The 27,259-nt window shown below is 42.1% G+C and overlaps 1 protein-coding gene across 1 annotated transcript in view; it reads right to left on the minus strand.

The window, feature by feature from the left end:
- Positions 1-14,194: 14,194 nt before the first annotated feature.
- LOC118771585 (zinc finger homeobox protein 4-like) overlaps positions 14,195-27,259 on the minus strand; it is a 61,439-nt gene continuing 48,374 nt past the window's right edge. Inside the window, exons 5-10 of the mRNA XM_036519592.1 lie at positions 25,684-25,788; positions 23,885-24,015; positions 23,156-23,356; positions 22,008-22,128; positions 16,384-21,501; positions 14,195-16,026 (exon numbers count right to left, since the gene is read on the minus strand). Of these exons, the coding sequence (XP_036375485.1) occupies positions 14,879-16,026; positions 16,384-21,501; positions 22,008-22,128; positions 23,156-23,356; positions 23,885-24,015; positions 25,684-25,788 (6,824 nt within the window). The 3' untranslated portion in view covers positions 14,195-14,878. The remainder of the gene's footprint in view (positions 16,027-16,383; positions 21,502-22,007; positions 22,129-23,155; positions 23,357-23,884; positions 24,016-25,683; positions 25,789-27,259) is intronic.

Here is a 27,259-nt window from a genome sequence, read left to right on the forward strand (position 1 = left end):
CTCAAGGGCAGCACAGATGCCTTAGGTGGTGACACGATGACCAAGGAATTTGATTTCCATACTGAAATGATATTTCTCCATGCTCATTTGAAAGATTGCATTTTGCAAACTGCAGAGGGCAGCTCAGAGGTACAGGAGGTGCTGAGAAAATAGATGAGAAATAACAGATGATTATGTCCCATAAATAATCCGAAACCTACAAAGGACATGACTTCTTTAACAGTCCTACGAGTTGTTTGAATTAAACTTGCTGGGTTTCCAGTTAATAACAGGACATGAGAGATGTTTAAAATTAGTGTAGAATATTTTCGCAGTTTGCTCAAAAATCCAACAAAATGTAGTCACAGATTATGTCTCCTAGTTCCAGTAAGAAGATAGCTAACACTGATCCCATTTTGCGTAAGTTGTAACTTAAGTTATAGCTAAAAGGTGTTTCACTATAACAAATTAAAGTTAACAACTCATTTGGCTACAGCCAGCTATTCTAGTCTTGTCATTCTGCAAAATCTTATATTTGCCCAAGATAGCTGGTGGCAAGGTAGCTGGCGAGGTAACTAGTTAGGTAGGTAGGTAACTAGTTAGCTAACTACTGAAGTATATAGGTAGTTGACTAGCTGCTACATGATGTTGGCTAACTTTACTATAGGGGTATCTCAGATAGGACATATTCATAACAACATTAATTTTGAATTAACTCTGAAGTATTAAATATGGAGTATGTTTGTGACAGTAAATTGTGAATCATAAATCTGTAGTTTAGGCCTACATGAGTCGACAAGACCGGACCCCTATTTAGGCAGCTGGAACATGAAATGTTGTGCATTCCGTAAAAACAAGGGTTTAAATAAACCTAAAAAGGGTTTTGAATGTATCTATAGAAATAGGTAGTTGCACTCCTGCAGAGCAGAAACCTCTACCAAAAAACCCCCCCAAAAATACACAAAAGGAGGCAACCTGAATTTGCCAGACTACATGGGAAGAACAATTGACAGCATGTGGTATGGTCAGAGGAATGAAAATTGAGCTTTTTGGGCATGGTTGTTTGGACATGTTGTATCTGGTATAAAAAAAAAACTGATGTTTATGTTGAGGAAAAAAAAACACATTCCTACTGGGAAACACAGTAGGGGGGTCTACTACAGTATATATTGGTGTTGTTTGGCAACTATTGGTCCTGCAGCTCTTGTTTTAATAGAAGGAACCAAGAGGTGGAACACATACCATAATTTTGGTAAATTATTCCTATTTATTCGGGTGTAAGATTAAACATGGAAGGGGCTGTAAAAAAAATCTGTCTCTTCTGACTTGTGATTCAGACATAAAGAGAGCTTTCTGGGTAAACTGTTATTAATAATTGAACCTGGATCCCTCCATTAGAATTTGAGGGAATACACAATTATCAGCATCAATAACAATGTAAGTTAATGGCTAACAACAGCAAATAGGCTGTATTGAAACATGATTTCAAATAATTTTGTGTCCTGGCTATGTAGATGGTAACATGAGGTATCATGAAAACAGCAACGGAGGAACATTTAACATTTAAACCGAAGTAATGAGCTTCCCTAGAGGCATCCGTTGTGATGCAGTTACGCCACCATATTGTCCTCAGGCTGAGGTTCTAAAGCAGGAGGGCTCGTATCCAATGCGCAGATTAGTGACTCTAACTCAGCGCTCGCTCGACCTGTGCCATTAATCCTTGCGGAGTCCCATTACTCCGGCACCTTCTGGATGGAGGAGATATGAACGGCCGGCTCATTTTTACCCATCAGCCCCCGTGCGTGCCGGCTCCATCTTCAGAGAGGATTTATGGAAAAAAAAAGAATGAATGGAAGATTGATGGAGGATAACCTCTCTGTCAAGGTTAACCCTTTACTTTCACAAGACACTCGGGTTCAGCTCTTCGGGTCTTAGAGAAGAGTGGGACATGAAGGGTTACAGGACAGCAAGGGCAACACTCTGGATAACTTCAGTAGTTTACCTTTCCAGGTGTCATTTCACGTATATATCTCATTGCATCATAAATTAATCTTTTGTGAAGAAATCAGTGTTTTTGAAACTGGTTCATGCACAACATGTTTAGTTGAATGAATTAAGCCCACATGAAGCTATTGACCCTTACAAGACCCCTTTTTTCAATAAGAACCAGCAGGACAACATTTCTTATAAGTGTGCTATCCTCATTTTCCTTGTTTTGCTGCAAAATAGAAATATAATTGTTTCATAAAAATAGGTGGTACTCCTTAATTAGAACTTGGCAGTAGTTAATTTATGTTCAAGCAAAAATGAGTACTTTTTTATGTGTATTATCTGTAAAAAAACACTGCATCTTTCATTTGATTTCAAGTGACAAACTTATGCATTGCAGCTCATTCTCATCCTCATGTTGATATAAACTAAATGCGCCAGACTGACTGGAGCTTGCTTTTACTCGTTGAATACTGCTGTTGGTTTTGAATCGTTGTCATCTTTCTCTGAGGCATTTAGTGCAGGCTGACAATGTGGTAGAGGTACAATACAAAAATGAATACTAACACCAATCTGGCTGTTTAAATTGAGCAGAGCCAGCATTAATCACTTTATATTCCACAAAATAGAATTATGCAGACAAATATAAATGGACTATAGTGCCCCAAGGCACAACTTTGCCTACTAATCAAATTACGAATTATAATGTTCAGATTCCCACAACTGCAATCAATGCCTCCATTTTGTAGAATTAAGACAAAGGTCTGAATTTTTCTTAACAGAATAGTAGAATTGCCTGTTATTTAACTCAAATAATATTTGAACAAAGAATAGTGCCTTCACTGCCTTAGCAAAATTATTTAGCACTGTGATTTGGTCTTGGACTGTGAAAGCAATAAATATCCTCAATCTTTGCATGAACGTACACACAGTGACATGCCATGACTATTTTGAAGTGAAACCTTTGCTTCAAGTCAAACCTGAAAATTGTTTGCTCAGCTGCGTAATGAAAAAAATCAAGGAACAAAAGCCGTTTGAAGTATTTTCTTACTGGAACTACACATTAACAAAATTCCAGTGAGTCAACATATTATATCCAAGAGATCATTTCTCTTTGTAATCCAAACCCAGGGGTTAAAGAGAGACACAGTACCCACACAGAAGTTAAAACTGACGTCTTTTAAGGATGACAGTGAGACATATATATTAGCATATCAATTGATTTCTATTCATTGATTTTAAGCTGCAACAAAACTGTTTTATAGCAACAGTATTACAAAACGCATATACCTGTAGTATGGCCGTCCTCATAAATAAATAAACAAATAAGACAGAAAGTGGAAAATGTCTTCCAGCTATTTTGTTCTACTATGAAAATAACATACTCATTTGTCAGCAAGATCTAAGTAGCAAAGCCGTTATCCCCATCTTTGTAATTCTATACCCCTGGACATTAAACAGAGAGCCCTTTTTTAAACTCCTGCCAACATAAATAAGAACTCTGACAGTGCGTATTTAGATAAGATCTCTGTGACACTAGGGAAACAGGCTCCGTATTCTTGAAAATAACTAATCCTGGGAATTCTTCATCTTGAGAGAAGAAAACAATCTGAATAGAAAAGTCTCCTTTTTTCCCTTTACTTTATCGCCAGCTCCTTTCCTTTTACGGTGTGGCCTGTGCCGAACCCCGGTAGTTTCATAATCTGATCTGGTAGCTTTTTGAGATTGTTCTGTTCTTTCCTCTGAAAGTGAACTCCACTAGACTAACTAGTGAGCCTACACTGTTCCAAGTTTCTTTCCTCTGCATATCTAAATAAGAAAATGAGACCCAAAAAAATCAACATCACAGACGCAACTAATGGATTTTTACTCTGGAATTAAGCGTGATACTTGAAAGTTTTACAATATATACCGAGGGCGTAATAAACTGCTTCACTTACTGCGTAAAAGTCACAGGTAGTATGGGTAATATGATTTCTATTGTGATTTATAGTACACAACTCAGATCAAGAGTTCAGTAAAGTGTGGCGAATGGCAAAGGTAAAAAAATCTCCATGGAGAGCTTTATGCTAACATTGACATATGGAGCAATGATAGGCTTACCATAGCGACTCCAAACGCTCCATCTCGAGAGAATTTCTGTACGCCTGCCAAAATGTTACCACAGCTCGTCTGCCGACCAAAACCAAACGAGACAAATTGGAAAGATCAAGAAGTAATCGGGCTAATGACGACGATTCATTTAGTCGATGGTGGAGTTAAATGCGTTAATTACAGCGGGTAATTGAATGAAGACGGCTGTAATTCCCACAGCTGCTTCCTCCACCCTACATATGTGACGGCTGGCAACTGCTCGAGCAGTGTTCGGTTTGAAGGTGTGCTAGGCTGGCTAACCGCAAATCCCGTTTGTCATTTACTTAAAATGAAGTGTTTAAGCACAAGTTTTTTTTTTTCGGTTTCACGCACAATATTTTTGAATGGTTTCAGCAACCAACTAAGTTATAATTCTGCAGAAGAATGCCTCCCCGCCCAACATACACAAACACAAACACAAACACACACTATTCCCATATAACCTGAAACTGTATGCAACAAACCATTTGCTCTGTGTGTACAACACTTTTTCTTGTCTATGAATATCATTAAAGAAGACTAGTTAATGATATAATCCTGAGAAACCTTCACTACGTGGGGACAATGAAAAGACATGAATTCTATAGGAACCACATATAAACTAGCCCAAACATGACAGGCTTCCATCAAAGGGAGGAAATTTCCGTAGATCTGTCTAGCGCTATGGCTTTTGGAGAGTTTTACCCAATTGGATCCGGAGCTGGTTATCCCATGACCAACATCTGTTACAGTATGTGCTCAGCGGGAAACGGAACATCTGTGTCGTATCCCGAGTTGACAGACATGCAAATGGTGGCCTGTGAAATTGGACGGATGTGCTCTCTCAGTCTGTGCCTCCTCAGGAGACAGACAGGCAGTACGTGATGTACCAGCTTTATCGAGAACATCTGGGCGCAGACAGACAGACAGATAGACAGAGGGGGAGTGAGAGAGAGAGCGACAGACAGACAGAGCAAACTGAACATTTGCTAAACAGACATACTTATCTGTAGTGACTTGCAATGCTTGTGCATTGAACACATACAAAGCTTTACATTACATTACACATACATTACACCTGCTATTATATTACATTATTGTAGTATTGTTTGCTGGATATAGGAAATACTTTAAGAGTGAACTGCCTCTTTTGATACTAAGCATTTAATAGATTGAGATAGATTGTAGTTAATCATCCTACATTCTGTGCAGGGGCTATATTTGTACATCTACCTCTTCTTGACCCAGAAAGAAGGACAAACCTTCACTCTATGAGCCACTTGGTTCATACAACGCTCCTGCAGTGCCTTCCTCAAAGGTATCAAAGCAATACCCCCTGCAGGGTGATGTTTCTAGCCTTGCAGTCTATGAACATCCCTTACAATTTTGTATATGCTCAGTGGTCTTGTGGTCTAAAGGAGAGGTTTAAACCTTGGCCTGGAAATATTGAACACTTGCAGGATTGAACACTAAGGAAATGTGGATCACAGCCCATGTACAGTAAGGTGAAGTACCTATTCAGCTGACAGAGGTACTGGCAAGGAGCTCATATAGAGCAAGACCCACAATGCACTGCGCACAATGGCCTCTGGCAGGAGCCTGATTTAAGCCAGGCTCCTGAACCAAAGATATTCCTGCAACAACTCCATTATGCCAGTCAAAATGTTTGCACTGTAGGTCCATACCAAGGACCATACCAGAGCCCAGCCACAATGCAAGGGATTTCACAGTGGGTCTGTAAGTTGTTCCGCCAGCAACAACTTACGAACTGAAAAACAAAGCCACAGAAATCAGACACAAGCAGTGTGCAGCTGGGCTTAAATCCATGTCGTACCAGAGGGGGGCACTGTAGAGCACATCCTTATCAAGGAGAGAATGCAAGTTGTCCTTTTATTTTTTTTTTATCCAATGAAATTCGGCCAATGGGGTGGAGGCCCTGTGCATTGTGCCGTCTAGCATGTGCTCTGCGTGTGCTCTCTCCCTAGACAGCACAAGGGAGGGAGGGGGATGGGGGGAGAGGTGTCTGAGGGGTGAACCAGCCTGTCCAAATCGGAGTGGAAATTGGGTGGAAATGAGAGAGTCTAAAGTGGGAGTCATCTCTCAGCAGGGATGCAGGCAGGCAGTAAATCACATCTGAAATGGACTGAAAGCTCTTATCCATTGTGGAGACAGAGATTGCCATCATCTTTTCTGTATCCCTTATACTTATTTCACAAAGAAAAGGTGCTGCAGATACCTGTATTCTTTACCTTTCTGTGTGGAATTTTTCAGTTTCATGTAGCAAAATTATGCATTTGATCAATGCACTCTCAGATTTACATAAAATACCATTAATTTACCCATCTATACTTTCTAGACACCTTCTACATTTTTATCTGCTATTCAACAGAAAGATTATAGAAACATATTTGTGTCCGTTTTTAAAATCTGCTGATCATTTTTTTTTTTTATGTTAGTCAAGGTTTAATTTCAGATTAAATAAAACGCCACTGAGAGAAACTGAAATTATTTACTGAATTTATTTACATATAGTACCATGATTCTAAATCAGTCAGATCCTGTGCGGATTTATTTTACACTCTGCAGCCAAAGCTAAATTTGTACTGTAAAAACAGTAAATTCTGAGCTATCAAAGGGCATTTTGATAGCTCAGAATTTTGATAGGTCAGTTTTGATGCATCAGAACTGACACTATTGTGCATTTTGAATTACAGTGCCCCTCTGCTTATAGTTTCTGAAGGCCAAGTATCACAACATAAATATAAAAATATAAAAACATATAAAATCATTTACTTACATTTACTAGTCTTTGCTTTCTTATATTTATGTAAGTCGGTAGTTTTCACATCTATATTCTAGGAATACGACAGCAGGTTCAAATGACTACCATTCATTTTTATTACTAAAAACTACATATAGTGAGGAATGGGGCAATCAAAACAATTTGTATTTCACATTTCAATGCATTTACATTATTGGAAAGCCATTCTTGTGATTCACAAGTTTGACATAGACAGATGTGCGGACCCCCTAAATGAAGAAACAAAGCATTCCGCTCTCCGTATGTGGAGATATATCATGATGAATCGGTGCAATAATATGAGACTTTAATTTGATGCATTCAATATGTCTCCCTGACAAAGCTATCAATAATTTGCAGGTTATGATACAGCTGAGACAAACATTAAAAGCTTGGATGAAGCAGGAAACCTTGATTTTCCATGAATTCTTGTGTTTTATGTGGCACCATCTGGTCCATGTATGGATTTTTCATTTATTGTGAGTGGGCTGGTAGCTCATTCCACAGTGGAAAAACAGGAGTCAACCACAGTATAAAAGCTGTGATAAGATCTGATTTTGTAACGGCATGCAGTCACATCAAATGTTATGTATTTTTAATTGACACACAAAATGCCATCATTCAAGGTCATCATAAGTAAATTGTAATTTTTTTTACATATCCACATCAAAAGGGAATTATCTTTTCCGGTAACATTGCGCTTGTAACCTACATGATATATAAAGTACTGAAATGTTTTAAGTAAAAATACAGCAATAATATATAACAGGAATAAATCTGAAGTATTGAATTATTATTCAATATTTGATATTAAATGATATTATTTTAATATTTAAAAAAATCTATACTGATTGCTTACGAATCAAATGGCAAGAGGACATTACATTAAGAGGACACAGTGATTCCTCTAAAAAGTAATTACTCAATTACTGAGAATGGGGAGGACACCATGTCAGAGGTCAACAGCATGATCACTCATCTTCACGCGAAACCCGATTGCCTTTGCGGGAAAACGCGTGAGGCCCGCGCATTGTGTTTATGTGGGTTTAATTGAAAGACTGCATTAAACTATAACTAACACGCATGGGCGACTCCAGCAACTCGGCACATAAATCACGCCAATGTTCCGACAAATTCAAGGCAGGCATTCCGATGATATACGACCCGTTTCGTTTTGATTTCTGAAAGCGGCGAGCTCGATGGCAGCACCGCACACAGCATTACCGATCGCGTGAGAACTTGTGAAAAATCCATCTCTCCGCTGCGGATTCTAAATCAATATTACACATGACCACTGATAAAATGTGTGCCGCATGTGACGTTACTGTACAACGCAAAGCTGAAAGACTGTAATTACACTGGAGCTGCTCACATTTAGATGATTTCCTTTCTTACCTAGCCATTGTTGTGTCCCTCAGATATAATTAAAAACTATGCAACCAACGCATCTATATGATTTAGACACATTTCTTTGTCTCTCTCTCATGTTCTCACAAACAAACATACAGGCAAACTGTGGTCTCCTACTTAAATACTACATTATGCACTATGCACTGCGTGTGATACAGATGACAAAAACTAAGGGAACAAAAATAACCAAATGCATTACTTAAATTGCATTTCTTGCATTTGAATACCTAAATTTTGCAAGGGCGCGGTAGTTTCTCATCAGTAAAGCAGGCCACTTTAATGAGAATGCACACATTCATTCTAATACAAAGTTTATGCAGTTACCTCTTCAGGTCCAAAAATGTTGAGGCAAATGTAAATGTCTTTACATTTAAAAATGGTAGACATGGATATCTCTCATTTGATCACAACAAAAACAAGATCACAAAAAAAAAACAAAAAAAATGGAAGAGCCCCTGCCCAATGCTGCTTTCGTCAGCGTGCCTGAAGAATAAGACTATTTGCATATTCATCATTCTCCCTGTTAGAGATAAGCACTGTTTATTATATGTGCTCCACGGTATGGCTGGCACTTTCCCAGTTACAAGTCATTGTAATTGTTCTCCTGAGACTGTAATGGAAAAATGTACATTTCTCAATGTGCCAAAGGGGATTCCAGGATTTAGAAAGACTTTGAGTTAGATTTCTGCCGGCTTTCATCACCATTACCCCATCCTAAACTCAGGGTCTATGGACCAGCTACCTGTTTTCTCACAGTGGATCAATAGTCTGGTTATGTATGATCCATGAAACACCTATGACTTAACGCAGATAGAATTTGCTTCTTTGCTGCTACCTTCAGAGGTGAGATAGATATCAAAATGGACTGTTTACTGTGAATCACAGAATCTATTCATGGGCATAGAGATCAGCAAATTAAGGCTATAGGACATTAAGTCTGTAAATTAATAATAAAGGCAGCTTTAACCTTCTTCTCAAAAAACATTGTCATCATAATCATAAATCCAGGGGAAATAATTAATTTTTACATATTTAAAGAAAAATAACTGCATATACCAAATAAGGGCTTGTTTAAATGCAATTTACTGTAACTTTTCTGGAGTAAAAACTCTTTTTTAAAAACCACATTGGTATTTATGGAGATAGGGGAAGAAAAACTCATTCATACATGTTTGTCGTATTAATAACAAAGCTTAAATAAAGTCTGTTGCATTAACATCACACGTAATCCCAGGCCCCAGTTTTCTTTGAAGTTATTTTCTGAGAATACACTAAAGTGTCAGTTTCTGTGACATAAAGAAGTGACACTCCTTTGGAAGTCTGTTGTTTAACACACTCCCACCCTAAAGATGACACAAGACCCTACACTTTCATACACGTCATCGGTTTCCTCCTTGCACAATGTTTTTAAGACAACTTCTGAAATGAGTGGGTGACATTTTGATGTCACTGATCACACAATGTGACCTGGAACAGCCTGTTAAAAATACAGGACCATAACTTGCTGGCTAAGATTATATGAGTGAGAAATATCTCTTGCAGTGGAAGTTAATTTGGCCTTGGTGACAAACTACTCACATCAATTTATAAGATGGATGTAGACCGCAGATTTAAGCAGAACTGAAATCTGTCAAAGTATTCCCTCACTAAGTCATTGCTTTCTAAACCTAACTGTATCTGCATTATCACCGGTGTTATTTATGTTCCCAGTTAGTGGATGATTGGTAAACAGCAGCGTGTGGTAACGGCAATTCCGTGAGACATCAGTGGCACGAGCCCCGCAGTTCCAGGCCACAGTGCCTTGCCACTGTAGCACTTGTAACCATTTCCCCCCTGGGATGTTAAGCTAGAGCAATGAACCCCCTCAGTTAATTAAAGGGAAGTGTCAGGCAAACAGATGGTATGTGCTGGCACCTCGCCAACCTGCCAACTGCCGCCGAGGACGGCTACTGTTAGCGCACAGCTGACAGCCGTTTCCCAAAAACCGCAGATGTGAAAACCCAACAGCTGCAAGGGATGTCAGGGGTGGGGCCAGGGGTGGGGCAGGTTCTTAGTCTCGACATTCTCTGCAATAGAGGATCTGGCACTCCTGATCAAAAAACCTCGTAAGATAAGCTAACAAGAAAAAGGTGGGGAAAAAAATGTGGCAACCTTACTGGGAGGGAAAACTGCACTTTTTTAAAAATAGTTTTCAGTTTTTTTAATGTCAAGATGCCTGTATTCAGGACAACCACCATAGCTTACATTTTCTTCATTATTCATTTACACAGCTGGATATTTATTGAAACACTTCAGATAAATTGCTTTGATTTAGGCTACAGCAGCTGTACCCCATCTGGGATTTGAATTTAACAATCCTCAGGTTACAAATCAAGTTTACGAACCACTATAACGTTTTTTAGGAAGAGATCACTTTGAGAAACTATAATGTCACAGTTTATTACATCATCACGTCCCCTTGTCACTGATTTTTAACAGTTGTCACTTGTAAACAGCCATCATTTACATGGTTTGAATTATTTATTGGGAACATTATGGTAGTTTCCAGTCCTGTAGTTATTTCATTGCAATTTAAAATGCGTAATTTTATAACCGCCGCTAATCGACAGAAATGTCTGGCTGTAATATACGCGACAGTCACTGCAAATTTGATGGGAGTATGTCCATGGTAATCCTGGCACTGGCAGAAGCCCTGCAGGAGATGCCCCTTGCATCAGATAACAACCATTAGATTATCAAAGTCATAATCAGATGAATGCAGGTCTCGATGGTCATTACACTACTATCCACAGGTAGCTGCCAAACAGAACGGTTGAAATCCAAACTCATTAATTATCTGGGGAAAAAAAAGCGTTGACAAAACATCAATTTCCAACTATTAAAATCAGGGTAGGCTGGGACTACAATTTATTGCAGCTCCCTATTCTGCAGTTACTATGGGACAGAATTTCACCCAACAAGAATGCCATGAAAGCAATAGCAAGCCTCACCAGAATGGGTGAACTGTACATTAGAAAAATCTCTTTGTCATGCCAAATTATGGTAAAATGCAAGATGAAAACATAAGAAATGCATGTGTTAAACATGTTCAAATATAACTACATCAAACATATGCTATTTTACGCACATTTAATAGGATATATTTTCACATATACCTTTAGCAGATGATCAGTGAATGACACTGCACAACTCCACATGTAATAAGTATATAAGGTGACGGTGGTCACGATCATGATCATGCTCAGGTTTGTAGCTCACCAATCACAGACATCTGATTCATATGAATTTCCTGTTCCTGTTCATCATGTTAAATGAAATACAGAATGAAATAACCTTAAGACGTCAGACACTCCTGCAGCTTAAGTGGAATTGACAAATTCTATATATCTAAAGATATACATCTATCTATATATATTTTTATCTATCTCATCTATATATAAACTGTATATATAGAAAGACAGATATATAGATACATAAACAATTTAATCTAGGCTGAATGGAGAAAAATGCAACTCTCATTTTAAATTTCACCAGCATGGGAGTTGCTTGCTTTTTTCCTCACATGCGCACACATCAGAATCTGACTGCTTTTTCATGCGATCGGATTGGACTGAGAATGAGGTTTGGCACACAAACACAGTCCTGGTTTACAGATACATTTTAAAAATTTATTTATCACAATGGGCAACAAATGTACTTGATGAGCTATTTCCAGATGAGGTCGATCAAATACCATCTACAGTGAATGCCATTTCTAACTATAATTTCTAACAGGTCTGCTCAAATAAAATGAAATGTTTAATAACCATGTTAGAACACTAATATGGTACAATCGATACAAACATCACGGTAACAAAAAGAGACTATTACTACTACAAGACATCAATAACATTTTTGGTTTAAATTTATTAAAAGTTGTAGACACAAGGCTGCTTAAAAAAAAAAAAGAGAATTTCCTTTGTTATGCAGACACCAGGAATACACACTGTAAGGGCTACAATGCCACAGTGATAAAACCCTTTGATATTCAGGGATAAAATCCTGATTTCCATCCTTTTGGATGCCATTCTCTTTGGCCTGGCACTATCCATCAACAAGGAGAAGTTTTTGGCTGCAGGGTCATGGTAATGTGCATGCACATTTACTTTCTGGACCATTCAACACTCATATAATCAGTCATTCTGTTCCACATGAAGACACGTTTGCAAAATGTTCAAAGGACGGCTCCACCTTGCAGTTGCGATCCACATTCAGGAGGAAGGCAGACAATTTTCTGACAGACTTTGGACGAGGGTTCGTACAACAGGATTGCATCCTTCAGAAACCGCGATGTCTCTTATGAAACAATAAAAAGTGTCTTTATATTAAAAATCAACGTTAAAATATATATATAAAAAGTACAAATACGTACATCAGAAAAATTCACATAAAAAGATAATATAAATCTGCTGTGATGCTGACATTTAAATTTCAGAAAAAGAACTGTACAATAAATTTTAAAAGAAAATGAAGTTACTCAATTTCATCACGTTCGGCAAGATTTTATCTGACCCTGTCATACAGTTTGCATTACATGCTACTTTTTCATCTCAGAACAAGAATACCAAAAGAAATATGTTTGTTGCATTTATTCATATTAATACACCGGCATACCATGCACAGCCAACTGCTCCTTATGTACATACATCTAAGCCTTCAAATATTAACAAGCCCCTCATGTTCACATAAACAGCATCTCCCCTTGGAATGAATCCCTCTCTATTAGAGAGCAATTTGTGAAATCAAACACCTTTGACCAGTATATTGCATTCTTTAAATTCCACAGCAAAAAAACTACATCAGAACAAAGCCATTTGTGAATCTGTTTTCTCTGTTAGAAAGCTGGGAATATGAAATATGACAAGCAAAATAATGTGTGTTAAATAGATAATACTTTGTAATGGCCATTATCCGATACAAGATGGCTATAACATGACAGTGGTACATCTGCAGATTTCCTCAGACAATTAACGGAAATGAAATAAAAATGAAATGACTCATTCAGTGAATGCCAGAGGAAGTGTATTCAGCCCCCAAATCGGACATAAATCTTTACATTTTACAAAACATGTCTATTTGTCCCCTTTTTTAAAGCAGCTTCTTTGCTTACAAGAAACAATAACTTACACAATTTTAAATATTTAGTTTGATGTGTACAATTTCAAGTATACAATTCCACTTTTACTTATGCACCCATAGTTAAACAGGACTTGTGTTTGACTGTTTCTGTCAAACTCCCAACAAAAATTTTTAAAAATGCTGTTAAGTGCAGAAATATGAATAGAAACACAAACATACTTATTTAATTGCGTAGGAAGTATACAGATTAAAATTAAAACACAGGTAAAAGAAAAAAAGAATAACGTAAAAATAAAGTAGGGGTGGTGGTGGAAGGCATTAAAAAAGAAAAAAAGACAGTATAAGTGCACTATAGTCCAGATGCAAGCAAGTATCTCAACAACACAGCAGTTCACAAACAAAAATTGCCTTTGCACTATTCCACCTGAAGCCCACCAAGCTGAGAAGTACCACCTGACTAGAGATGGGTGTGATCAGGGGAAAAAGAAGGAGGTTAAAGTTGGCACAGATCACAAATGTACTGCACTCTGAACAAAAAGAGTCAGAGATAAAAAGGATGACTGTGGCAAAACAAAATGGCAAATGCAGTTTTTAACATTACTTCACCATTCTTAATTCCCTCTGTGACAAACCATCGTCTTGTATGGGCAAACTAAAAGGAAATGCATGTTTCCCCATGACAGATGTATTGTCTCTTGGCACACCCCTACACTTCTTCAGACACTTCTGATACGAATTGACCTCTTTTGGTAAATCTGCCATGTAACCGGCACTCATGTTGCTTTAACCAATGAGAGATGTTCTGTTCTGACCTGAGAATTTAAAGCTACTGAGTTGCACCTTAGATAAGCTGAGAGAAATTCTCTTTGAGAGTTCCAGAACATCGTCTCATTACAGTACATGTCAGCGTGTGAAAATGAGTCCAACTGAGGTGAAATTTGCAACGTGAAGAGATTTTTGGCTTGAAATAACAGACCTGTACAATAAAGTTTTTTTATTCTTCTGTATACAATATAAACTCATTCAAGCAACAGCAACAGTTTTGTCCATAACAAAAATCTATCCTTGTCTTTCAAGAATATCAATATGGGGCAAAAAACAATCCTGAGTCAGTCATTTGGTTCTGTGGTTTTTTGGGTTACAGGAACTTTGGAACTTCATTTAAAGTCTTGATTATTTTTTTCTATAGTTTTCACTTCTGTACAGTGATCATATCCACTCTGTTACTGCTGACATTCGCACCAAGGCCAGAGGTAGTCTTAGCCTTGATAGACAATTAACTTTCAAAGTTGTAAAGCTTCTGGCTCGGTTTGCTGTACAATTTGTCTGAATGGCTTTGGGTGAGCAGTGATGGTGGACTGGCTGTGGTACCCCATGCAGTTGAGGTAAGCATTAATGATGTGGGTGGTGGGGGGGGGGGATTCATGAAAGAATTAATGTGGCTCTTCCGGAGAAATTGAAAATCCTGGACTAGGACTCTATGGACGGGCAAGAAATATTCAAATGGCTAATGTTAGAAGGCCGCGAGGTAGATGTGGTGTTAGCGGAGTGGGCTGCATGAGGTAATAATCTAGTGTGCTCTTTGGTGTCTCTCACTGGTTGTGTTACTGCTTTTTCCTTGTGTGGGCTTGAACCAGCATGCTGGTCGAGTGCTTTGTTTCTGCTCATAGCCATGCTGCTCGCCAGGTAGTTGTATTTGCTGCTCGCCACCTGGTGAAGCATGGCCTCCTGCAGGTCAGAGAAAGGCTGACCTAAACAGCAGGACGACTGCTGATGGCGCACTGCCGACTCTTCATTGGCGAACGTCTTCCGGCACTTTCCACAGCCAAACTTGTGCCTGACGGACGGGCTGGTGAAAGTATCTGGAGAAACCGCGCTTCTGCCGGTCCTTACTGGTTCCTGTTCTGACCTTTCGGCTGCAGAGCCCCTGCCTTCCTCTTTTGGTTGGGGGGTGTTGGGAGACTGACTCGATTGCTTGGAGGGTGCCGCCTTCTGCCGCTGCCCCTCTGGTGGTTTGTGCCTTTGCAGGGCGTCCTGGAATGACCTCTGATACTGCTGGCACTGCTGCAGCAAGGCTTCTGGAGAGAGGCTAGCCATACCCTGAGGCAAGGCCGGGCCATACGGGAACAAGCTCTCCATTCTGCTCAGGGGCGGAAAGGACCCGCTTTGAACAAACCCTGGAAGCTGAGGGGAGAGACACGGGACGAGCCCCGGGAAAAAGTAAGGCAGAAACTGTCCCGTTAATAAGGCCGCCGGATCCCTGGCGGCAGCACTCTGAGGCACCCGGGCACGTGCTCTCTCCTTTGCTGTACCATTACCTCCCTTCTCTAGGGAAGACCTCTGCCTTTTTTTTGACTTGGTGTGACAGTCGCCTGCCTCCCACTGTTTACCCTGCTGCTGGGAGTCTCCTGACTTATTCTGCTTTTCAGGGTCTGCTTTTAGGGTCTGCTTTTCACGGTTCTGTTCCTTGGTGTGATAGCTAGCCAGTGAGGTGGAGGGAACAGATGGTGGGGGTGGAGGTGGTGGTGGAGAGGTCTTGGCTGGGGTGGGGCTGAGAGACACGGCAGGAGAAGTGGTGACCGGAGAGGGGAACCCATGTGTGGTGGCACCTGGAGATCCTACAGTGGAAACACAGCCACATAGAGAAGGTGGAAATGTTCATAATCATAGTTACAATGTAAGATTATACTTGAAGGATCAAAGCTTTCCCATGCAAGAATATCAGTTTATATGTATGTGTCCCTTTACACGTATAGACAATACACATGATGTAACCTAACATGATCCAACACAAATACAGGCAGGCATTTACTCAAATTCCATCTTGTTGTTTTCCTAAATTTCCTCAAGATTTTGATGGCAATATTTCATAGACAGACCTCACGGTTTATAATGATTGTTTAAAAGTGAACTGCAGGCATGCGTGGATTGCCCTCCAAGTTATGGTTGAATTTCTCCATGCTTGGTCAACTCACCAGCTGTTTTAGGTGGAAGCCCAGGGAATGACGAGGGTCCATTTACAGCAGATGGGAGATTGGGGATTCCCAGGAAGCCAGGTGGCCAGCCAAGGCTAAGAAGTGCACTGCTGTCAGTCAGAGTTTCTTGCTGAGCTGTAACACTAAGAGAATCCATCGCCCTCTTCTTTAAGTGCTCAAGCTCCTTCTGCACCATAAGCTGGCGAACAGTTGTAGGGGTGAGGTGATCCTTCTCTCGTTCTGCCTGGTTCCGCAGCATCTCTTGCAACTTGTCAATATGCATCTTGGAGAAAACGTGTTCACGCACCGGAAATGTGGCGGCAAACCTTGCGCCACATAGGGTGCATTCCAATTGCGGTCCATCTGGTGAGCTCTGGCTTACTATGAATGGCTTTCCCACATTTATCTTGAACTTCTTTTCTTTAGCTCGAGCATTCTGGAACCAGACTTGCACGACCCGCTTGGCCAGTCCAATTTTGTCACCCAGCATCTCACATTCCTGCATGGTTGGCATGCGACAGTCACTGAAGCAAGCTTTGAGAACCCTCACCTGCTGGTTGCTCATCTGGGTCCTAGATCGCCTGTGGCCTGGTCTGTCTCCACTTGACCTTCCAAATTCGAGGAAGTTTCTGCTGAAGGGGTGAGGTGAGCTAGGGTCAGCTAGGCTCATAGTCTCATTCTGATCTGCAACATAGTCAAACTCATTTTCTCGCTTTTCTCTTCCAGAGAAACTTAGGGAAAGATTTGCTTGGTTGAATGGGAATAATCTTTCTCTGAATGTATCAGAGTTTTGCACGGTAGTCATTTTGCCTTCACCTGGTTCACTGTGTCCACCATATCCGGTTGATGTGTCGCTTGTAGCTGTCGTGACTGAGCAGGTCTCATCAAAATCTGTTTTGCTTTGGTCGTGGGAAATTTCTACAGCATTAGCACTAAGGTCTTCAGTCTCATCATTTTCAGCTTTTATGTACAAAGGGCTCACATAATCTTTAAGCGCTTCAGAATATTTGAAGGGGCTTGAAGATGCAGCTGGCAGCTCATATTCAGGCAGTTCACATTCACTACTTTCTATCTTAGTAAGCAGTGGTGGGTATTCAGAGTCAGAGTACTTCTGTTGGCTCTCCCCTCCATCGTCGTGTGACATTGTGGGACTTGATGGCAGGCTGTAACCAACCTGCTTGGCTTCTTGCCAGTGTTTGGATCGAATGTGGCTTTCAAGAGCTGAGGTGGCCTTAAAAAGTGCTCGGCAGAAGGGGCACTTTTTGTGAGACTGGACTGTCCCTACTGCTCGAAACTGTCCCTTTCGCTCCCTGGCCCGAGTGTTCTGAAACCAAACCTGCACCACCCTTTTCTTTAAGCCCACTTCATCAGCAATGTGGTCCAACATTTTTCGCGTTGGATTGGAGTCAAGGAGGTACTTGCTGTACAGGATCTCTAGCTGCTCTGGCGTAATGGTAGTCCTTGGGCGTTTGTCTCTCTGAAGGTCTTCCACACCTTCTTTATCGCTGGAACCATTTTCTTCCTGATTGTCTAATTTGCGTTTCAAAAAGCTGGAACCAGAGTCAGACGGTGCAGAATGAGCTGGCCTGTTCTGCTCTTCCCTGTGGGGAAAGGTTGCTGAGGGCAGCTGACCTGTTGTAAGTGTACTACTTGGGTCAAAGATCATATAGGGCATGTCCAAGGATCTTTCCAAGAACTGTGAGTGGAGATATTGCTTCTGGGTAGTCAACAAATGCATGCGCTGATGCTCTTGCCACAGTTCCATGCTTGGGAAAGCAATTTTACACTGCTCACATTGGTACTGTAGCATCTTGGGAGGTAGACCATTCATCAGAGACGAGATTGCCAAAGACAGAGGGCTGGGGGGGACAGCTGCAGAGTGTGGCTTCAGTTTCTGGGGTGTCCTTTGCCTGGGGAATTGAGGAGCTGATGTCTGGATTGGTCTCAAGTCTGGCAGAGCCTTTACGACTTGGGGTGGAGACCCTTCAAGTTGCTTTGGGTTTTCAGTTTTTTTCAGGAAGACTTTTCCCGAGCTGGACTGGGGTGAAGGTAAGGAGGGAGAGCTTGAGTGGGTGCTTGTAACAGTATCAAGGGGATGTTTGGATGAATTTGTATGTCCTGAAACCTTTTGTAGGTTATGGTCAATGGAATCCACACATTCCAGAATTTCATCATCTTGCACATCATTATCTTCATCTTTATAGCATTCCTTCTGGTGGGTGATCAGGTCAAAAATACGAGGGAATGCCACACTGCATTTAACACACTGGTATTGCATGCTGCTGGTCCTGACGAATCCCTTCTTAGCCTTCTCTTTCCTCTCATCATCTTCGGCTGAATCTGCATGGTTCTCGTACCTCTTGCGAGCCCTCTGACGAGCATTTTGGAACCAGATGACAATCGCGCGACTTGGAAGATTAAGAGCAGAAGAAAGCTGCTCTACTTCATCATCTTTAGGGTAAGCATTGATATCAAAAAAGTCCTGAAGGACTCTTATCTGATAGTCTTCAAAGCGGGTTTTTGAGGGCCTCTTATTCATGGCGGGATAGCTTTTGGGATACTCCATGCCACCAACTTGGAATTGTACTCCCAGCTCTCCCAAAGTGGTGATGGGTGGAATGCTCAAGTTGCAGGACGACTCCTTGCTCTGTTGCTTCTCCTTGGAAAGCGTATTGGGCAACCCCTGCTTGATAACCTTTTGGTGAAGGCCCAATTCCTCCACAATGCCTTTGACTTGCTCGTCATCGGGGGGGCTGTTGCTATCAAAGCAGGCCTGGAGGATTTTCAGCTGATCCTCAGTGATCAGAGTGGAGGGCTGCTTCGACTCTGACTGCTGGGGTAAGTCAGCGTCCATACCTAACTGCTGATGACCCAGTTGTGCAAGATCTGTGGGCAATGAGCCCACAGAGGGAAGTTTTGGGATGAGATGTGGGGGCAGGCCAGGATGCTGCACCATCAGTGACAGGAAAAGAGGCAGGTCTAGGGATGCAGGTTGTGGGAGTTGTGGAGGTACCGTTGGGAGAGGAGGGGGAGGGGGAGTCGGTGGAGTTGGAGGTGGCTGTGGAGACTGCAATGGTGCAGTATTTTGGGCTTTTCTTGGGGTGGAGGCCAGTTGTGATGGAGTCTGGGGCAGGGGAGGAGGAGGGGGAGGGGGAGAGGGTGGAGGCGGTGTGGGTGGAGGCGATAGAGGAGTTTCTGGAGACTGTGGATTTATTGGATACAGTTTGTCGTAAGCCTCTCTGTATTGCTGGGCAAATTTCTCCAGTTCTCCGTTGGGAAAGAGCTGTCCATGCACATGCTCCTGGTGGTTCTTCAGGATAAGGATGTTGGAGAACAGCTTCCCACATACTCCACACTCAAGCTTATCAGCTATGGTTGCTTCATCTCTGACTCTGCTCTTTTTCTGGTTGCTCTGTCTGTTCTCATTATACTGCATCACCAGTTCAAAGCCAAAGTTTTCCAGCAGGGCCCTGGCTGCGTTCCCCCTTGCCCCTGGGACAACACGAGGAGGGAGAAAGGGAGATTCCGGAGGCTTCGGTTTTTTGGGATCACTGCTGTCCATAGTGCTGCCACTGTCACTCGGGTGATCCTGAACAGCTTTGCTGTCCTGCTTCTCCAGCTGGCCTTCAGTCTCCGCAGACATTTGGATGTCAGAGGCCACCGTGTCAGTCTGCTCCACCTCAGGCTTACTGGCTTGCTGCTGCTCATTCTGCAGCTTCACCTCCATGTGGGAGGCTGGCTTCTCCTGAGCCTGTTGCTGCAACAGCTGAAGCTGGTTCTGCTGGACCCTGAGGTCCTCAAGTAAGGACCCGGTCATCCCAGGAAGCCCAAAAGCTGCAGAGTGTGACACCAGCTCTGGGGCAAAGTTAACATTAGTACCGGGTACATAGAATGGAAACAGGAGCTGAGGCTGTTGGAACTGCAGGATCTTGGGGGACATTAGGACGGGTGGCCAGAATGCAGGGTTCAGAAACTGGGGCTGAAAGAAGGCAGCCTGCTGCTGTAGGTCATGCTGAAGCTGCAGCGGAAGCTGTGCTGGGTACAAGGCAGGCTGCTGAGCAGGCTGACCAAAACTCTCATCAGCTGGCGTCTTTCTTTTCACTTCTTTGGCATCATTCTGGTCATCTTTGTTGGCTGCTGCTGACAAGTTTACGGAGTCTACAGTTGCTTGACTGACAGTAACTGGGCTTTGAGGGAGAGCCGTTCCACAGTTTTCATTCAAAGCTTTACTGCTTGTGTCCACTTTAGCAGTTCTGGCTTTTGTCTGGTGAAGCACTGACCTCATGTGGATCTCTAGGGTTGAGTTCTGGCTATAAGCAACATTACAGATATTGCATTTGTACGGTTTGTTATGCATGCTGTTGTTGGCCTCCTGAAAAACTGGTGCTGAGGTCTCGTGCAGAACTTTTTTCAGCTTGTGTAAGTGTGAGACTGAATTGTAGTGAACCAAGAGAATGTTCTTCTGGGTGAAGGACTCCTTGCATACCGTGCATTTGTAAGGACGGGAGGGATCCAAAAATTTCTCTATGCTGAAATTTGGACTCTTCCAAAGAGGCCCATTCCTCTTACAGTCTATGCCAATCCTATCCAGCGGAGGGCCGCTGTCATTTCCTGCTGCAGTACCCTTTCCTTCCCGTTCCGAGTCTTTGTCCGGCTTGAGCTTGGACTCTCCGCCCTCTTTCCCAGGACAGAAGTCGTCAAGAAGGGGTGGGCTCCCACAGAGACGCTCCAGCTCTGCTTCGCTCAGTTCCGGGTGGCTGCCCTGCAGGTGCTTCCTGAGGCCAAGATCCGAGTGGAAGCCCTGAAGGCACAGGGGACACACGGAGGTGGCGATGACGGAATGGCACTGGGAACGCGCCTGAGGCTCCTGAGCTGTCTGCAAAGCCATACTGCGGGGGTCACCGTTGTCTTTGCAGCTATGGCGATCAGAGACTGAGCTCTGTTTCTGGAGTCCGCTCCAATGCTCCCCCAGACTGTCAGGGTCTTCCTGGTCACTGTTCCTCTTACACCTTAGTGTTTTTGAAGCTCCCTTTGGTGCCTTGACTTCCAGAACATTCTGAAGTCTCTCTTCTCCTTTGTCTTCTACTGTGCTGCTCTTGTCATCATTGGAACTGTTACCTTTTGGAAAGTGACAGGGAAAGGTGATTATTATGAGATCTTAAAGATAGGCTTTTTCATGTTACATTACATTATTGTCATTTAGCAGATGCTCTTATCCAGAGCGACTCTCATAGGTTACCGTTTTTACATGTTATCCATTTATACAGCTGAATATTTATTGAGGGAATTGTGGGTTAAGTACCTTGCCCAAGGGTACAGAAGCAGTGCCCCAGTGGGTAGTCAAACCAGCAATCTTTCACTTGCCTGCACCTTTCACTACACTACACTGCCATCAACCATAAATGCTATTTCATGGTTGTGCTCCTGGACTGCCTATGTTACCCTAGACATAGAGGTACACAAGACATTGTACTGTCTGCATGAAAACATTACACTTCATATGCTAATTAAGAATTATGCCACATAATTTGTGTTATGACTCAATCAGTTCATACACTGATTTATAGTTGCCATCACAAGCTGCTTTGACACATGCTTACATTAAAATGACCAAAGGGACTTACTTTGGGGCTTTCCAGATTCTTCTTGAGTAACAGTTGAAGCATCCATTGGATGCTGGATTTTCTCTTTTACAGGTGCAGGCGGGACGCTGTCTGTGGGTATCAGACCATCAGTCCCTGACACCTGTTGAAATAAAAATATTACCAATATTATAGCATTGGCAATATGGCTGTTCTATTTTTATCCAGTCAGCACACCCAAAGACAGTTTATGCATTTTTTTGCTGAATTTCATCTATGAAAGTTACCATTCCACATACTACATTACTTTTTTTAACATTACTGGCATTTAGCAGACACTCTTATCCAGAGCGACTTACATCAATTATTGGTTTTTATATTGTTATCCATTTATACAGCTGGATATTTACTGAGGCAATTGTGAGTTAAGTACCTTGCCCAAGTGCCCGAAAAGCACCCCCGTGGGCAAACTTTCAGTTAAGAGTCCAGCTCCTTAACCACTATGCTACACTGCCACCTCATGTAGCACAGTGATTAAGAAGCAGGACTCTGGTGAGTGAAAAGAATTCAGAATTCTATGGTTATTAAAACGGATGCAAAGATGCATTTGGTCACTTAGAGGTTACAAAAGTATTTGAACTCTAACCTATCTTCTGGTGAATCACCAAGGTCAAAAAGATGTGAGAAATTAGTTTGGTATCACATTATAATGGTTAAATGCAACGTGCTTTTGGCAATTAAGATACATAGCTTCAGTACTGAATTACCAGTATCAGTTTAGATCCCAATATGGAAACATGCTGCTCAGAATCCTATAATTCCTATGAGCAGTCAGCTTGCTTATTTTGTTGAAAAATGGGAACACCAAGACCCAAAAAAAGAATTACAGATCATGCTTTGTGAAAATGAGAATACTGTAAGCTTGACCGCAACAAAAAAAAAAACATTAAATTAACAACATTGCTTGTCAATAGCAATTTAAAATCTGGTATAATTCAAATGTCAATATAAATATATGTCTCCTAGAAAGTAATATCTGCTACAAGGTTCTTTTACAGCAGTACTGGTGTTTATAACCAAAATCTTTCACAGTACTGTTTAAGAGAGCCATTAGCACAGGTGACTGCCCAGAAAGAGTGAGTATTGACTTCAAACAGACAGTAAAAAAATAATAAGTGCTGTGTGCGTACAGCTGACAGCAGCTTCTCCACGCATTCTGCAGCCACGCTGTGCAGGTGGGTCAGGTGGAGCTGGAGATGGATCCTGCTGCTGAGAACATCCTGGCACAGGGGGCAGCGGAGAGTCGGCCGCAAGGAATGCTGGGATATGACATGCATCTCTATGCGCCTCGGGTCCTCCGTTCTGTAACTACAGTACGGGCAATGGCGGACCTGGAAGAGAAAACACCCGTAAGGTCTGGATGAGAATGAAATCTGTATGTGAATACAGTAAAATATATTTCATTTAGTTCAAATGCAACACCACTACCACTAGTACTACGACTTCTATACTACTAACAGTAATGTTTGTGAAAGAGCACCTTTGAGTATTGTTATTGTTGATGCTGACTAACAGCTATAACAACAATAATAATAACTGGGACGAATTTAAGTGAAACTGTGCATATGAAAACGCACACCTTCCTTTTGACAATTTTAGTATCTGAACATGAATTACATGACATTCTTAGTGGAATATTACAGACTGATTAAAGGGTTCAAAAGTCGGCCAGGTTCTCGTTAAAAGACTTCAAAGCACATCCTTTCTCGGGATCCGTTTTAAGAATACAACATGAAGCACAATGTGACGAGGATATCCTTCACTGTTTAATATGAAACCACACTTGATTAATAGGGACGCTGATGTGGGCGGAATACATGATGGCAGTTGGTGGTGGTGGTGGTGGTGGGGGGGTTTACCTGCTCATTGCTGGCTGCCTCCTCCGCTGGTTTCGCTCGTTTGGGTGCCACGTCATTTGCGTTTTCTGGCAGCAGCGCTCGCTTTTCTGTGGCAGCGTTCCCTCCGGGATTCATACCCAGGGCGTTCGTTTCTGAGAGGAAACGGACAAGACGGTCTCGTCACCGTTTGCACTGTACATTTTATTTTGGAAAATAAGCACTCACATGCAGAGTAAGTTTTTGACAACAGAGCTGCATGCGAACTGAAGGCGACTGATCCTTCGATCTGATAAAGAGGAAGTCTAAGATGTAAAAACATCGCTATCATCGAGTACAGCGCACTTTGGATTTTAGAAGAGACCAATAAGTAATCCGGTCAGACCTTATCAGGTCAATCTGGTAATATGCCCCCAGTCAGCCAAGATAACCCTACAGTTGCTGTGAGAGATTACTCAATAATGTTCTCCGCCTAGAGGCAAACTGCTTTGAATTTCAAATGTCAACACAATCTCTTCCAGTTTATGACACAAGTGCAACACAATTATTTTGAGAAAAAAGGGGTGATCAGATATGAGGCAGAACCAGTAAGAGAAAAAAATACCTTATCAGTTGATCATGTAAATCTGATAGATACTACTGCGATGCTCTTGTATGAGGCCATAAAATGGGAATGATCAAGATCTACTGAAAAATATTTGGAGGCTCAAAAAGATGTGCCTCTTTAACCATTTCATTGGAAATGTATGATCCATAATCCTGCTCAGTGGATCTGTATGTTCTTTATATGCTAAAGCACTAATTATGCAACCCTTAAACAGCGTAACCCATACACTCATAATTCTCAATGAAACATACATTTTTTAGCACTTATGCATGTGGTTTCAGCACAATAAGTAGTTAATTAACATACTTAAGACTACTCCCTACAAAGAAATTCTGGATATTACAACTACTGCATATTGTCCTAACAGCTGAGACAGGCTCTGCGTGTCACCTCCCTGACATTTCTAGAAAAAGCTGGGCCGAATAATAAATCTTTTATTATCCCTTACTGAAATTCCAACAGCGCAGTTTATCCAAGCAAACAGCAGCTGGGGCTACTCTTCTGCTCCAGGCAACATCTCTGCTTTATTTCCTGTGAACCCAGACGCTCAAAACAGGCCCATATCTCAACATTGTTTTGGTTATAGCTCCTTAGAATACAAACACGGATAAATAACCTGTATGCTTTTCTAAATCCTGCATTTACCTCAGGCGTTTTGTTTTTTTTTTTTTTCCCTCCCCATGTGATTAATTCGTACGATGTTATATCAATCCGAGATACACACGCGCTCATCTGGGGGAGTGACGTGGAAGTGAAAGACGTTTCAAAGAGCCTCCACAACCGCCTGTAATAGCCAGATAATCATCTGTCATGGTTTTGATAATATCCCAGGGGCAAGGCCCAGGCCCGCCCCGGATATTTAACGACAGAAAGGGGAAAGGGGAAGTCTCGTCCAATCAGATGTTTCGGTCTCGGTGCCGTGTCACATCGGGATCTGATGAACGCGGCCACCTAACCCCGGCTTTCTGATTTCACTTCCTCTGTCCTGACCACAGCCTTTTTCACACAGAAACCCCAGTCGTGTGGCGTGGGTGCTGTCAAAGTCTTGTTTTCGGTGGCAGTCAGATCCTACCTCACCACCCTCCCCTGCTCTGACGCATTGCGAGTGACATCGTCCAACGGTTAGGACTGAAAATGGGTCACTGGCAGGCTGCTGATTGGAAGGACACAAATATGCAAATACGTCATTATTATTAAGGGAAATAGCCTGTCTCACCAGGCTCCGTTTTGGTACCCCTGCGGTGCTTGCTGTCTTCCTCAGCCCGGGCCCGGTCATCGGTGGCAGTTTTGGCAGGGCCTTTGGACACCTCATCCAGTTCCGCTAAAACCAAACAAATGAGGGAGATGCCATTATGCACAAACACGCATGCACTAAATAATGCAATCCTACCCATTGAGGTCAGCCTATCAGTACAATCAATGCCAGCTCATAAAGGGCTGTGGGATAAGTTCCTGTAATTACACTAACAGTAATATAAAAAAATGAAAAAAGTTAACCCTGTGGAAAATGTTTTGTTAGACTTTCTAAACTTTCATCATATGAACGATAAGACCGTTGTACGTCAATTTTTCCAACCAACTTCTACGGGGTTTTTTTCTTTCCCCAAAGAAGCACTCTGGGGGCCTTTCCTAAATGCATATGTGTCTGAGGGGGAAAAATATGAGCAAAAAAAACAGCGCAGCGACTCCAACAGCAGAGACCTTCTCTCAGCAAAGACAGAAAGCGGGGTTCCCGCAGCCTGTTCTGCCCTAATCTCCGCGAGGCCAGGGGGGTGCCTTCCGACCTGGTCTCACTGTGCAGGCATCGCCTTTAAATGAATTTCCACTGCTGTCTGCCTCCCAAAGAAACATTTTACAAATCTGATTTCTGAGACCTCGCATGAAGTTTGCAAAATAGTTTAAATGAAGATAGGGGGATTAAATCAGTCCTTGAAAAACTGTGGTCAGAGATTTCGCAAGGCCTTAGTCAGCAAATTCACTGACCATGAGGGAGCGGAAAAGGTCACAAACACATTTGAATAACACTGCTCTGGAGTGTTGGTTTCCTAAGTAGCAGCTGGGCTGCACAGATACACTGCACGATACACGCATACATGCACAGGCGCACGGACACAGAGACACACTCATTTTAAATATAGCACACTGAAGAATGCAGTTGCAGTTTGGGCTGCTGTGAACAGGATCTTACCTCACTGAGCTGAAGGTACTAACACATTACACAGTTCAGACGCAGACTGGAACACTAGTGTAACTGCACCGATATCTCCCTTAAGCATCATATAATAATGTGAGCCTCTGTGAACCTCTGTCTCAGTGTGAAACCAGAGTGCCATGGACAGCCTGTGGTAAACCTCTGACTTCCTGGTTACATTCTCACTCTGCCTCACTCTGCCTCTCTCTCTCTCTCTCTCTCCGCCTTTCTCTTCCTCACTTTCTCTGTCTTTCTCTTCTTCCCTCCTTTGGGAACCGGAATTCTGTTCCACAGGCTGGATTCACTAAGCCCCCCCCCCCCCCCCCCCCCTCCCCGATACAGGAAGAGTCAGAGTGCTAGCAAGAGTACTTGAAGCAGAGCTTGGAACAAATTAGTGAACCGCAGCGTGTCAAGGAAAAAGAAAAGGCTAATTATTACTGCTGCAGTTGAAAGGGGCGGCCGTCATCTGGATCTCATCTCACGATTCTTTATTCTTCTCCAATGTGTTATGTGTTTCCAGAGTGAGTGAAACTGCCAGACATGCTACCCGATACATCAGCGCCATGTCTGCCCTTAGCCTGACCCCGACTACATCCTGAAT

The sequence above is a fragment of the Megalops cyprinoides genome, chromosome 24 (genome assembly GCF_013368585.1).
Source record: "Megalops cyprinoides isolate fMegCyp1 chromosome 24, fMegCyp1.pri, whole genome shotgun sequence".
Classification (NCBI taxonomy): domain Eukaryota; kingdom Metazoa; phylum Chordata; class Actinopteri; order Elopiformes; family Megalopidae; genus Megalops; species Megalops cyprinoides.